General features: G+C 40.6%; 3 protein-coding genes across 3 annotated transcripts; all 3 read left to right on the top strand.

Annotated features, from left to right (window-relative positions):
• Positions 1-4,797: 4,797 nt before the first annotated feature.
• Positions 4,798-6,742, top strand: LOC6649850 (probable cytochrome P450 12a4, mitochondrial). Its single transcript, XM_002072195.4, has 4 exons — positions 4,798-4,899; positions 4,962-5,452; positions 5,519-5,966; positions 6,030-6,742. Exons 1-4 carry the CDS (start codon positions 4,813-4,815, stop codon positions 6,618-6,620), a joined length of 1,617 nt encoding a protein of 538 aa, XP_002072231.1. The 5' UTR covers positions 4,798-4,812; the 3' UTR covers positions 6,621-6,742.
• A 4,762-nt stretch (positions 6,743-11,504) lies between these two features.
• On the top strand, positions 11,505-12,531 carry LOC6649851 (low molecular weight phosphotyrosine protein phosphatase 1). The gene is made up of 3 exons (XM_002072196.4): positions 11,505-11,616; positions 11,681-11,862; positions 11,925-12,531. The coding sequence occupies exons 1-3, from the start codon at positions 11,583-11,585 to the stop codon at positions 12,393-12,395; spliced, it is 687 nt and encodes a 228-aa protein (XP_002072232.1). The 5' UTR covers positions 11,505-11,582; the 3' UTR covers positions 12,396-12,531.
• A 79-nt stretch (positions 12,532-12,610) lies between these two features.
• LOC6649852 (opsin Rh2) lies at positions 12,611-14,015 on the top strand. The gene is made up of 3 exons (XM_002072197.4): positions 12,611-12,714; positions 12,769-13,685; positions 13,756-14,015. Exons 1-3 carry the CDS (start codon positions 12,634-12,636, stop codon positions 13,883-13,885), a joined length of 1,128 nt encoding a protein of 375 aa, XP_002072233.1. The 5' UTR covers positions 12,611-12,633; the 3' UTR covers positions 13,886-14,015.
• Position 14,016: the final 1 nt, after the last annotated feature.

Genomic DNA, 14,016 nt, shown 5'->3' on the forward strand with positions numbered 1-14,016 from the left:
GGTGACTGGTGCAATTGAACTGCAAAATCCTTTTAGCACTAAACAGCTAAACACATTAGAGACTTATTTTCCGGACTCTCTCGCCCCTCTCGGGCACCTCGCTCTGAAAGTGCGGCAATTGAACCAGTTAGCCGACATCGGAGTCGCTGTTGACGTGGAGGTTTTTTGGGAGTACTCTGGGTTTGACTGCTTAAAAGCTTAAGTGATATTACACTTGGAGCAAAGCAATTTCATTCGTAAAAAAGGGCATGATATTAGAAGGGCCGGGGATTGGATTTGGGGACAGCGGATGGAGGACGGAGGCACAGGCTTGGCTAAAAGCTTTTGACTTGACTGAAATGAGAAAAATTTAAAAAAAGAGAAAAAAGAAAGAAAATTCTAAAGTGACATAATCGCGTAATCGATGAGTCTGTCATTATCATGAGCCCGTCGAGCGTCGATGATGTCAAAGAAAGTCAATAAATGAAATTTACAATGGCGTAAATTCCAGGAAGGCAACAACAACACAAACAACAACGGGTCGACTAGATGTCGATGATGATGATGATGATGATGACGGGTTCTCCGTTTAGTTTTTGACGCCTCGACACTTTTTAGCCCTGTCACGTGCAGTTGATTCCGGACGCTGCTAAAACAAAGTAACTATAAGATGCAGAAGATCGCAGAGAGAGAAAGGGAAGGCAAGGACTGCGGCAGATTCAATTTGACAGTTGTAAGAATTCAATTTTCTTGTCGCCATGTTGCGGATTAGTTTCGTGCTTGTCCCATTAGAGGCCAGAAGGCCGGCCAGCAGGCAATCGGAAGATAGAGTTCTACAGTTGGACATCATTTTTGCTTGTGTGTGTGTGTGTGTGTGGAATGCATCTGCCAGTAGAACAGAGAACAGAGAGTGCAGAAGCAAAAGAAATCAACTTACACAATGCACAAACAACCACACACACACACACACACACAAATGAGAAAAGTTGCGAATTTCAAAAACTGGGCAAAAAACTACTTTTGCCACCACTATTTTTCCTTTAGCTTCAGCTCTTGCTTCTGGGAAACTGAAAATGGAGTATGGATTCTGGTTTTTGCCCTGACAGTCATGGGGGGAAAATAACAAAGTTTGTGGCCAAGTCGTGTGCGTGTGGCATTGAGATTGACGGGCAAAAATAGCATCTGCAGCTACGCAGAAAACTTTAAAACTGCACACGAAGATCAGACCCCATAACTAACTGAAGGGCTACTGACATCGTGAGTCGTTGCTTCGAAGTGAACCCAAATAATGGCCAAGAAACTATCAGAGTCAAGTGCAGCTAAGAAATATCTAAAGTATTTAATGTGAAATCTGTTAATTACATAAGTTCTCTTTAGCATATCTAGGAGAATGTCAACCTGTCACGAGCAGCAGCAACAATTAAGAGCATCAGCCTTAAAGTATACTATAATTCAATTTCGCTCAACAAAACAAAAGAAAAACAAAGTAAAATCCATATGAAATGACAACTCAAATGACTTATAGACTCAGTGAAGACAAAGAGATGAGAAGAACTGACTAACTGCTTAAATGGCCACACTAACAACCAACATTAACAACAGGAAATGTCTTTATTTCTGACAGTCAAGCATGGGCGTAGTTACAAATTTAAGTAAACTTTTGCTCGACATAAAAACAGAGAAAGAAGAAGTCCCCTGTTAAGCTACGCCCTTGTCGCTACAAACAATTTGTTGGCCAGGTTTTTGTGTGTATTTCCGTTTTTGTATCCTCACCCTTGCCATTTTCCTCCAAGTCCTTACTCACTCTTAGCCACTTTTGACAGTAGACCGAATCCAAACCGAAGCCGCTTGATGGATTACAAACTAAAAGGCGGCAGCAGCAAGTAACAGTTCTGCAGCCATGGCAAAGGCGTTTCCGGATACAAATACAGATATATACACAAATACATTGCCACAAAAGTTAGTGGGAAGGGGGTCAGATGCACGATTAGGCTTTTGTTTGACTGTATGTCAAATTTCTATGGCCACACCTACCCAACGCCCATTCATCCTTTCTTTGTGGCAGCCGAAGCCTTTGTGTATATCTGAGCCAAAGTGATTTGTGTGCCCTGGGGTATTGGTAAAATACGTTTAATGAAGTGAAGGGTTAAATTTGCCAAAGGCTTGGCTCGCAAAAAGAAAAAAGAAACGAAATGCCAAATAGAAGAGACTTACCGCAAAATCCTTTCCATTCGAGCAATACAAATGAAAAGAGCCAGTTTCAAAAAGAAAATACACCTAGAGCCAAGAATGTTTTAAAGGCTTTAAGATTAACAAGAGGATGAAAAAGGGGGGACCGGGGTTGGGGTGGGGTTTAAGTATTCTCGGCAAGGGCCAGCAATTGCCAATTACGCGCAGCTGACCTTGAGTGACCTTCACACACATTCGCATGGACGAGCTCGTGTTTGAATCCGCCATAAACTGGAAACAAAATCATTTATCATAACAAATGGCCGCATCACATTTCTCAAGTGGCCCGAGTGTGGCGTATGTGATTGCGCCAAAAAGCCAAACCGAAAATTCAAGCCGATGTCGATGCCAATGCCAAAGCTAACCCAAATGCTAAGTCCTTCCGCTCTCCTTCCTGTACGTATACATACGTTCTATATGTAGTCATAAATCTGCAGGACCAGCAAAAGTTGCGGATATGCGAAACGGCAATGGCAACCATTTGTCTAATTTTAATGGGCATGCTAATAGAGCCATACCCTGGTCAGTCCACAACACCTGACCAATCCCCCTCCCCATTAGAGGCCCTCATGATGGCTACATTTCAGTTTTGGGCTAGTCGACTTTTAATTTATGTGCGGCCAAAAAGTTTTTGGCTCATTAAATACCTCAAAATGTTAAATGACTTACGAGCTTACGGCTTTTTTTTGGTCAAACGTCTTTTACCAAAAGATGAATTTGTTGCAGACAACGTGCTACGTCTCCGTCTTTGCCTCTGGTTCCGGCTCGGTCTCTTGCATCATTTGCTGAATTGCCTTTACGTGCCGCATTATCGGCCACAAAGCAATCTCAGCTAGACAACTTGGGCGCAACTGCTTTTGCTATTGATGAGGTCGAGGTTGAGCCAAAAAATTGCTAAAAGATGTTGGCCATATTTGGCTTTTTAATGAGCTTCATTTTGGTTTTTCACTTCATAGCTCGAGGTCATTTTCCTCTTTCCCCCCATAGAGTTTTCCACATTTCTCTTTCAATCTTTTTATACAGCAAAATATATAAAATTTGTTGGTTACAAATTGACTACTGTAGCAAATTCGTATTTATAGCAAAAATCGGACTTTAAAAAACAAGATTTCTAACAATAAATTACTCCTAACAGAGTTTTAGTCATACGGACAGACGGATGGACAGACGGACATGGCTAGATCGACTCGGCTTATCAAGAATACTTTATTGGCTCCTTCTGCCTGTAACATACTTTTTGGCAACATTAATATACCATTTCACCCAGGCCCGGACTGGCCCACTGGGCAACCGGGCAAATGCCCGGTGGGCCCTCAAGATAGGTGAAATTTGATGTAGAAGAGTAGCAGTTTTTAGTCACTAGGACCCTTCGTACGAGGTTTCCACTAAGAATCATTTTTGTACCATAACAAATCGATGGGCGCTGGGGTTCCTGTCGTTCACAGTAAGACACTCGATTTTCAGGCATTGTTTTCCAAAGCGAAGAAGTATTATGCAGCAGAGGACTTAATTTATTTTTACTATGTTTTAATACACAAGGTTCCTAGTAAAATACGCCGCACAAAAAGAAAAGGTTACCGGGTGAGAAAAACCGTGATGAACATATCCATGAACCTCAATAAAAATTTATGGTAGAAGTTCACAATGTCATTATTGATAAAACCATTTGTGCAATCAAATCGCGGTTTACGGAACATGGAAAACTAGCAGCAGAAAAATTTTCCTCAAATCGTAGCTGTTTTGTGCTGTTTCTTGCATTGAAAGATCATTTTCCAAGTTAAAATATGTCAAAAACAGAATGAGAAGCTGTTTGACGCAAAAGCATTTAGAAACTTTCTTGCTTATGGCAGTTGAAAAAAAAACTTGAATCAAATTGAAGATGAACGAATTAATAACGCCTTATCCTTACGGAGCAATTTACTTGAAAAGCTTTTGACTGTTTGATGAGTGTTAAAATCTAGTAAAATTACGCCTTACGTAGAAGCGCATTGTTAAAAAAAAAATAGGCAAATAAAAATGTTTGTTTATTTGTAAGAAGTCGTTTTTGTTTTATTCACATAAACGATCATACTTGATGTAAAACCCAAAAAAGCATATAATATAGGCCCTTCAACTTGTGCCCGATGGGCCCTTAGGGTCCCAGTCCGGGCCTGATTTCACCCTATGGGTGTATGGTATAAAAACAATATCTTATCATAATATAACATTAACAATAACAAAGCTTAATTGTTAAACTGATTAGAAAAAGGTTCCCACAAATTATTTGCAAAATTATGAATAAAATTGCATCAGGTTAATGAAAACCGAAAACAGGTGAGAACATACACTTAAATTTTAGCTGAGGTGGCATCAAATGGGGGGGGTAATGGAAATGATATTTCAGTTTTGGGGCACGCACGAGCTCAACATTGAATTTGTTGCTCTTCAAATATGCGCAAATTAATATAGACATTATACAGATTTTGTTGTTGCTTTTGGAGGGTTTTTTCGAATTTGTTTTGGCACGCTTATCATCTGGACAAACGGACACGAAAAGCTTTAGAAAACTTTGAATGTTATATTAATAGAATACTAGCGATTGTTGACCAGTATAAGTTAGACACTATGGCTGAAATGTTCAAGTTGACTCGAGCTCTCCCCTTATTTCAGGGACAGAAGATCGCCTCGACCCTGACAGCTAGTCAGGCAAAGGTGAATGAACACAAAAGATAAGAAATTGCAATAGCAAAATTATGAATTTTAAAACATTTCAGCGTTGGCAAACAAATGCAGCAGCTGCCCCATCCAGAGATGATGAGGAATGGCAACAGGCACGCCCCTTCGAAGATCTTCCCCGCGTGGGCTCAATTGACTTAATCCGTAAGATTGCTTTACCTGGTGGAAAATACAAGAACAAAGATGTAGACGAACTGATAATGTGCATGCGTGAGGATTATGGTGATATCTTTTATATGCCAGCCCTATTCGGACGTCGCGCAATACTGACCACACACAATCCCAAAGACTTTGAGGTTGTCTTTCGACACGAAGGCGTCTGGCCAAATCGTCCAGGCAGTGACACTCTGCGTTATCATCGTGAAACGCATAGCAAAGAATTCTTTCAGGGCATAGAAGGTCTAATGCCGACACAAGGTAAAAACTGGGGAGATTTTCGAACCATAGTGAATCCAGTGCTAATGCAACCGAAAAATGTTCGTCTATACTACAAGAAGATGTCTCTGGTGAATCAAGAGTTTGTGGAGCGGTAAGAAGTTTTGCGAAAAATCTAGCAACACACAAAAATTCTCAATCTTTTTGTTTATTTTTCTAGCATCAAGGCCATAAGAGATGCTCAGACATTGGAGGCTCCCGATAACTTCATAGAACACATCAATCGCTGGACTCTGGAGTCGGTGTCTGTGGTAGCTTTGGACAAACAACTGGGTCTACTGAAGGGATCGTGCACCGATGAAAAAGTTTTGCTGCTCTTCAAGAGTCTGGATGACTTCTTTGATATAACAGCCGATCTGGAAATAAAGCCCTCGCTTTGGCGTTATCTGAATACGCCAAAGCTCAAGCAGTTAATGAAGGCATTTGATAACATAAAAGATGTAACTTTGGCATATGTAGAAGAGGCCGTTGCCCGATTAGAAGAAGAGTCCAAACAAGGTATAGTGAAGCCCGAGAATGAGCAAAGTGTACTGGAAAAGCTCCTAAAGATAGATAAGAAAGTTGCCACCATAATGGCAATGGATATGCTTATGGCTGGTGTCGATACGGTGAGTGCTTATTTACTTTTTTCCACAAGATCGATTCGATTTTAATGGGCTTTGTCTTTGCAGACCTCGAGTACATTTACCGCTGCCCTTCTGTGTCTGGCCCTCAATCCGGAGAAGCAGGAGAAACTGCGAGAGGAAGTGCGAGAAGTGCTGCCCAATAAGGATTCCGAATTCACAGAGGCCTCCATGAAGAATGTACCATATTTGCGTGCCTGCGTCAAGGAATCCCAACGTGTTTATCCTTTGATTGTCGGCAATAGCCGTGTAACGGAAAAGGATTGTGTTCTGAGTGGCTACAGAGTGCCAGCCAATACATTTGTTTCCATGATTCCATTGGGCTCTCTCAAGAGCGATGAATATTTCCCACGATCCTCAGAGTTTCTACCAGAACGTTGGATACGCAACACCGAGACGAAAAGTCAAGCGAATAGCCTGAAATTGACAAATCCATTTGTATTCCTGCCATTTGGTTTCGGACCTCGCATGTGTGTGGGCAAACGTATTGTCGACATGGAACTGGAATTGGGTCTGGCCCGTTTAATACGCAATTTCAAAATCGAGTTCAACCATCCAGCTGAAAATGCTTTCCGTTCTGCTCTCATCAATGTGCCAAATATTCCGCTCAAGTTTAAATTCACCGATTTATCCAACTAAACCTGTTGATTTTCAGATCTTTATAAAAGCGTCTACAAAATTCTTGTGATAAGAGCTTCAAGTTTTTTAAACCTACTCGTAAACACATACATACGTATATTAATAAAGCATTTGTTATTAGATTGTTTATCTATTTTTTTTTTTGTTTACAGACTCTTTATACAAAAGCTTCAGAAAAAAAAGCTCAGATACTATGAGATCAGCAAAATAATAAGTGAGCGTAGTTATGTTAACTAACAGCGCAGGTAACAGAAACAGAACAGACGCCAATTAGTTTAGCTAAATTGAGACACCGACTTTGAGTTACCCTTAAACACTTAATAGATGTCATGGAACTTTCACCACAATTAAGTCATTTATTTGAATATGTCAACACTAATTCACTCTCCAAACTTTCTCTTTTTGGAGTACAGAAATGCAGCATCGACTTGGCGATACCCTATAATAATTGTGAAATGATAATTGAATGAATGCTATGACAAAAGGAGAATAGCCAAGTAACAAACTACATAAATATATGTAGATGAATGGCCCAAACAAATCCCTCGCGTCATTTTGACCATTCATCATGGCTTAAATATGCATTTTAATTTATTCATTACACCTGAGTGAGCTGGAAAACACAAATAGGGAGTACATACTTATAATAGCATTTGTTCAGTAATTTGTAGTGATGGAAACACACACCCACAGACCTCTACACACACACACACACACACACACACAACCGCACACCGTTTTTGGTAAATTTAATTTAAAACGCAAACCCAAAAAATAACGCTGAACCTCAATCAACGAGGAAATGGCCGCAAATAAAGTGAAAGGCTGCAACGCTGTTTTACTCTGTGTGTGTGTGTGTGTGTATGTGGTGTGGTGTGTGTGTCTAATTGTATGTATGCGTTTTGTGTGTGTGCCTGAGAACTATGGCAATGGGAATGAGAATGGTAACGGAAATGGTAATGGGAAAATGGGAATGAGTTGGGAGTGGCCTTCGCCTGCTTCTGCTTCTGTTTCTGGTCCTGGTGCTGGTCCTGGTCCTCGTCAGTCCTGGTCAGTTAATGCAGTTGCAGGTCGAGCAGCTTTTTATTGCTGTTGGCGAAATAGTTGCTTTTGTTTGTTTGTTGTTGCTGTTGTTGTTGTTGTTACTGTTGACCAACAAGTTGGTTGTGTGTTTTTATTAGTTTGTTCTTTAGCTGCATTTTGCTGCGTTTGCCGCACGCTGATTGTTGTGCCGTAAATTGCATTTGTGGTTGAGAACAAAACGAGAGAAAAAATAGAAAAATGTAGCAACTACCTACGAGCAAAATGTATTGTCGGCTTCAATTTTATTTGTTTTCTATATTATTGTATTTGATTTTCGTTTCGAACAAATGTATGCGTGTGTGTGTGTGTGTGTGTGTGTGTGTGTGTGTGTGTGCATTACGTGCGTACATTTAAATTGCCATTAGGTGTGGCTTTTATATCTCCATGGTACATACATACATACATACATAGCTGAAGGAGCGGAGGAGGTGCATCCGTGTCCTTACCCTTTCATTTACAGAGCACCACAGCATTAAGGTTACTATTAGCTAACATCTATATACACACATACCTATGCAGTACACACACACACACCCATGTGCATATATGAGTAGGAGGGTTACTCCTGCAATTATCGAAGATAGGCCGTAAAATGTCGCTCAAAAGGAAGCTTTTAGCCCTAAACAAAATGAGCTAAAACTCTCGTTAATACAAACACAAAGACCTACATTTGCCTTGAGATGAGTGAGTGATGCCTTTGTCATTATTAAGACTGCTGCTTCATTTCGAGCACTTGAGGCAGCTAATTAAGATAAGTGCTTTTAACAACAGAAAGTGGCTTTAAATGCAAAAATTTGTCTTAATATTCAATGAATTAAAATGGCGATCGACTTACTATATCCATTATCAGCTTCTATACCTGTGTACTCCAAAATCACTTTAGTAAAAATAAATCTTTCAATCCTTAGCTAGAAAAAGGTGTCCTTTACATTCTTAAATTATAAATTTATAATTCGAAAAGAACTCAAAGGACTCTCGCACTGCTATTTGCAGTCTCACATTTCCTACTCTCGCTCTATCTCTCTCTCTCTCTCTCCCTCTCTCTTTCTAGCTGTGTGTGTTAGTTTCTGTCTGTCTGTCTGTCTATTTGTTTTCCTCTTTCTATGAACGTTTTTGTGCTACATTTTTTTGTAGCCTCTATTTTTTTACTTTTCTGTTTTGTTTTTGTGTGTGTGTGTTTTTTTTTTGTCCATACTACTGTGCACTAAATATTCAACACTTTCTACTTTCCGCACTCTCTCTCTCTCTCTCTCTCTCTCACTCTTTCGTTCTCGTAGTACCATTTTGTCCTTTCAGGTTGCTCGCTTAGTTTGTTATTTTTTTTTCTGTCGGAGCAACAACTCGGAGGTTTGTTTTTAATTAAAACAACAATGCACTGCCCGCAGTGCCAGGCACTCTCTCTCTTTGCTCCCTTTCTCACCCACTCACACAGACATGTGCTCCCCACATATGTGCACACACACATACACATACAAATACATACATAGTTGCATATTATTTCCCGCTCAAGCCAACTGACTGACTGACTTCTTGTTGTTGTGTTTTACTTTTGCGCTTACAATTTCATTTCATTCATTTGCCCCCTTCCGTGCATGCTTTGTTCTACCGCCTCTCCCCCCATCCCTCATCCCGACTATCGGCCCTTGGCACCTCGGCACCCTTTCGCTGTGTTTTGTGTGAAAAGTGATAAGTGAAATATGCTTTTCAGTTGCATTTTCAATTTAGCCGTTCAATACAAATTCAATTGGATTTTGCCAATGGCCAAGTAACAAGCCATCGATCGCACCCAACCAGGTCCGCCGGATTGCTTTACTGTGAAATGGAAATCAGAGCAAAAAAAAAACTAATCCCCACGCTAAATTAAAGCGACGACTTAATGTTACCCTTTACGAAGGAAATAATCTCCCTTTAATTGGGTAACAATTTGATCAATTCTTTAGAGTATCCGTGTATCCGTGGCAATGTCTGATTTAGGAATATCAAAGGAGTAAAAATTAACTCCCCTAAAGTATGCAATAGGTAGAAGATTTTATCATTTGAAATGTTCTGCAGCTAAGACACAGTCTTCTCCTTGCCAACCTTATTTATAGATCTTTTAAAAGTTAAACAACATCCTGAAGGGATCTCTTCTGATAAAAACTAAAATGATAACTTTCGAATTTTACATTAAAGCATAGTACCCACAACCTAATAAGCTCTTTAGCCACTTTATATGCTGGGTATAAAAATGAGTTTACCTACTTTTGATATGAAATGAATTTCTGAACCATTTTTAGTTTTATTCCCTTTTTCGCCATTTTCATTTTTTGTTATACACCAAAGACATGACATCGGACTATAAAGAGGATTGTTATCAAGCGTTTCTGCATACATATATGGGACACTCTGTTTCCTCGTCTTGTTCACCTAAAGTTCGCTGAACTTTTGTCGGGCTAACTAATTTGGAATGCAACTGACGTCGCGAGCTGGGCCAGCCACCTGACAGCCACTTGACACTTTTTGTGTCCGCAATATGCAGTATGCAGGTGCACAGAGACAGTTGTAATGTCTTTAACTTTAACCTGGTGCCGCCCCCTCAAACAGAGTAGTGTGTAGTGTGTGTAATGGTGGGTGTGGCACACACTTGCCAGGTCAGAGGCGAAAGTTCGACGATAACAAGACAGAATGACAATGAAGGAAACGTCCTGCGAGCAAATTGCATTAGCGATGATAATCGTTCTACTGAAAATTGGCCATAAAATATACAATTTCAAATTTAATAGGAAATAATCAAGGTAGAAGCCGAGAGAGACTTGAATTCCTGCAATTTTACTCCTAAAAGTATTTAATCCAATTCTGATAACCACTTTTTTTACCATACACCCATAGGGTGAAATGGTACATTAAAGTCGCCAAAATGTATGTCACAGGCAGAAGGAAGCATCTCCGACCCCACAAAGTATATATATTCTTGATCAGGATCAATAACCGAGTCGATCTAGCCATGTCCGTCTGTCCGTCCGTCCGTCCGTATGAACACCTAGATAAAACCAAATTTGGTATGCAGTTTCGTGTAGTATGTACAGTTATCGAGTTTGTTTTAAATTTTTGCCACGCCCCTTCCGCCCCCGGAATTTACAAAAAACAGATTTTCTTAAAAACTATGAAAGCTACCGACATTAAATTTGTTATGTAAGCTAGCTTAATAGACGCGCAGATATTGACTATTTAAAAATTTTGCCACGCCCATTTCCGCCCCCGAAAATTAAACAAAACTGATTTTCTCGAAAACTAACAAAGCTAAACTCACCAAATTTAGTATGTATACTGGCTTAGTATGCGCGCAGAATATATATATTTTAATATGTTGCCACGCCCACTTCCGCCTCCATAATTTAGAAAAAACCGATTGGGTCGTGCAATTTTTTGACCATCGCGATTAAATTTGGCAGACTAATAAATCTTATCTATTTCTATCAAACTACCAAATATTTAATTGAAATCGGACTAGAAACATACAAAATATACGTATGAACGTATTTTGCTACGCGATCCATAAGGTCAGAATTGGCCGTTGGCTAGTGGCGGCGCTAGAGTGCTCGTGTGTTTGTAGAGTGAGCGAGATAGCATATGGTATGAGGGCATGTTAAAGCAATTTAATAGACCTACATTTGGTTTTCGAAATTTTAAATATTTGTTTCACCTGGTGTATGGTATACCCAAGTCGGCGAGACGACTTACTTACTTCATTTACTTTTAATTTGCTTCGATTCAAATCAAAGTAGCCAGAATATAAAATAAAATTGATGAAATAAAATAAAAACAAATTACAAATTCACATTTTAGAAAAGTTAACGTAAGCAGATAATAAAATTCCTAGTAAAAATTAAAAGAAAAAAAATGTCATATAAGAAATTGCTGTTTGTCTGCTTGGGTGAGTATTGGCAAAAGGCGAAATACAATTAACCCATTGAGGCCTCTCTTCACCCAACGCATAGGCAACTCATGCAGCTCGCCCTTGGCGGAGGCAATTATGCAGAATTTAATGGTGAAGACAAGTCTCTACTGGGAAGTGGACAGCGCTGGTTTACGTACTTGGAACATTGGACGCAGGCCACACAAACGTTGTTTGCGCATTTTACGAGAGCACGGTCTACGCTCGGATCACATCTGTCGACAGGTTGGTGGTTCATTAGTGAGACAATCGATTGTTTTTTATTATATGTGGTTTTGTTTTTTAAGTTTACCAATCAAGACTTTCGTTATTTTGATTATATTGTGGCCATGGATGAACATGTGTACAAGGAGTTGCTTTTATGGCCTGGATTTAATCGTGGCGACGGTCCGCACGATTGTGACAAAATTCTTTTATTGAGTGCATTTGGGCAGAAGGGAGAGAACGCCCGGATTAATGAACTCTCGCCCATAGTGAAATTAAAGAATTTTCGCACTGCATATTATCAGATCAAGGAGTGTTGCAAGGAGCTCATACTCAGCCAGCGGGTGAATATTGTGCAATACGAGCTGCCCAGCTCTGAGGAGGATGAGCCAGATGAGGTGGAGGAGGAGCATGGGCAGCATGAGATTAGCCTTGAGGAAAGTCAACTAAGGCTATTGCCAGTGCAAGACAAAGAACTGGACACAAATGCAACCCAGGGAAGGCAGAGAAAACTTTGTCAGAATTGTAAAGAAAAATTTATGGCAGCTCTGTGAGGAGAAAGAATCATAGCCCATTTGTGTGTTTTAAGATCGATAATTATTGTGGAATTTATGTACTTATAAATACCATGTAGTAAAATAGACTTTTATCTGGCATCTCGTCAGTGGGCATTAGCATGACCCCCCTTAATTGGCTTAGCAGAGTTCAATGGGTATAAAACGGCGGGCAATCGGCGACATTAGCACGATTTCCACATCAATGTACTTTCAAATCACAAACGGATAGCTGAGCATGGAGACGCCATTGACCATGGCCATGTCTGGGCCCAGATTTGAGGCACAGTCGGGTGCCAATGGCTCCGTGCTGGACAATGTAAGTTGGAGCAGCCTCTGTGACGAATTACCATTTGATTTCTCTCCCCGACAGGTTCTGCCTGACATGGCGCATCTAGTGAATCCCTATTGGAGCCGTTTTGCTCCCATGGATCCCACCATGAGCAAAATTCTTGGCCTCTTTACGCTATGCATTATGATCATTTCGTGCTGTGGCAATGGAGTGGTTGTCTTCATATTTGGGGGCACCAAATCTCTGCGTACGCCAGCCAATTTGCTTGTCCTCAATCTGGCCTTTTCGGACTTTTGCATGATGGCCTCCCAATCGCCAATTATGATAATCAATTTTTACTACGAGACCTGGGTGCTGGGTCCACTGTGGTGCGACATTTATGCCGTTTGTGGTTCCATGTTCGGCTGCGTATCCATTTGGTCCATGTGCATGATTGCCTTCGATCGTTACAATGTGATTGTCAAGGGCATTAATGGTACACCGATGACCATAAAGACATCGATCATGAAAATCCTCTTCATCTGGCTGATGGCCACCTTTTGGACCATTATGCCCTTGTTGGGCTGGAGCAGCTATGTTCCGGAGGGTAATCTGACGGCATGCAGCATTGATTACATGACTCGTCAGTGGAATCCTCGCTCTTATCTGATCACCTACTCCCTGTTTGTGTACTACACACCGCTCTTTATGATCTGCTATTCGTACTGGTTCATCATCGCCGCCGTGGCAGCCCATGAGAAGGCCATGCGGGAGCAGGCCAAGAAAATGAATGTAAAGTCTCTGCGCAGCAGCGAGGATTGTGACAAGAGTGCCGAGGGCAAGTTGGCCAAAGTTGCCTTGACCACCATTTCGCTTTGGTTCATGGCTTGGACTCCCTATCTGGTCATTTGTTACTTTGGGCTCTTCAAAATCGATGGCCTAACACCTCTGACTACCATTTGGGGTGCGGCCTTTGCCAAAACAAGTGCCGTCTACAATCCAATTGTCTATGGCATAAGGTAACATTGAAATAGCCTCACACATTTGGCTACATTCCAATTATGGAATTTTTGCTTCACTCTTTTGCAGCCATCCGAAATATCGTCTGGTACTCAAGGAAAAGTGTCCCATGTGTGTTTGCGGCAATACAGATGAGCCCAAGCCGGATGCTCCTCCTTCCGATACTGAAACCACATCCGAGGCAGAGTCCAAAGCTTGAACTAAATAGAAAAAGTATTAAACGTGCAATTGCCTGAAAGAGGCTCAAAAAGTTGACAAAAAAAAAAGTGCAGTCGATAAATGTTAATAATTAAAATTTAAAGTGACTAGAAAACGTTCAACAAAACTGAC

This window comes from Drosophila willistoni, chromosome 3R (genome assembly GCF_018902025.1).
Source record: "Drosophila willistoni isolate 14030-0811.24 chromosome 3R, UCI_dwil_1.1, whole genome shotgun sequence".
NCBI lineage: Eukaryota > Metazoa > Arthropoda > Insecta > Diptera > Drosophilidae > Drosophila > Drosophila willistoni.

Coding starts and splice junctions, on each gene's coding strand:
- LOC6649850 (XM_002072195.4), top strand. CDS start 4,813: ATGGCTGAAATGTTCAAGTTGACTCGAGCTCTCCCCTTATTTCAGGGA. Junction 4,900..4,961: donor TGACAGCTAGTCAGGCAAAG/GTGAATGAACAC, acceptor AAAACATTTCAG/CGTTGGCAAACAAATGCAGC. Junction 5,967..6,029: donor TTATGGCTGGTGTCGATACG/GTGAGTGCTTAT, acceptor TTGTCTTTGCAG/ACCTCGAGTACATTTACCGC.
- LOC6649851 (XM_002072196.4), top strand. CDS start 11,583: ATGTCATATAAGAAATTGCTGTTTGTCTGCTTGG. Junction 11,617..11,680: donor ATTGCTGTTTGTCTGCTTGG/GTGAGTATTGGC, acceptor CCCAACGCATAG/GCAACTCATGCAGCTCGCCC. Junction 11,863..11,924: donor CGGATCACATCTGTCGACAG/GTTGGTGGTTCA, acceptor TTGTTTTTTAAG/TTTACCAATCAAGACTTTCG.
- LOC6649852 (XM_002072197.4), top strand. CDS start 12,634: ATGGAGACGCCATTGACCATGGCCATGTCTGGGCCCAGATTTGAGGCA. Junction 12,715..12,768: donor ATGGCTCCGTGCTGGACAAT/GTAAGTTGGAGC, acceptor TCTCCCCGACAG/GTTCTGCCTGACATGGCGCA. Junction 13,686..13,755: donor CCAATTGTCTATGGCATAAG/GTAACATTGAAA, acceptor ACTCTTTTGCAG/CCATCCGAAATATCGTCTGG.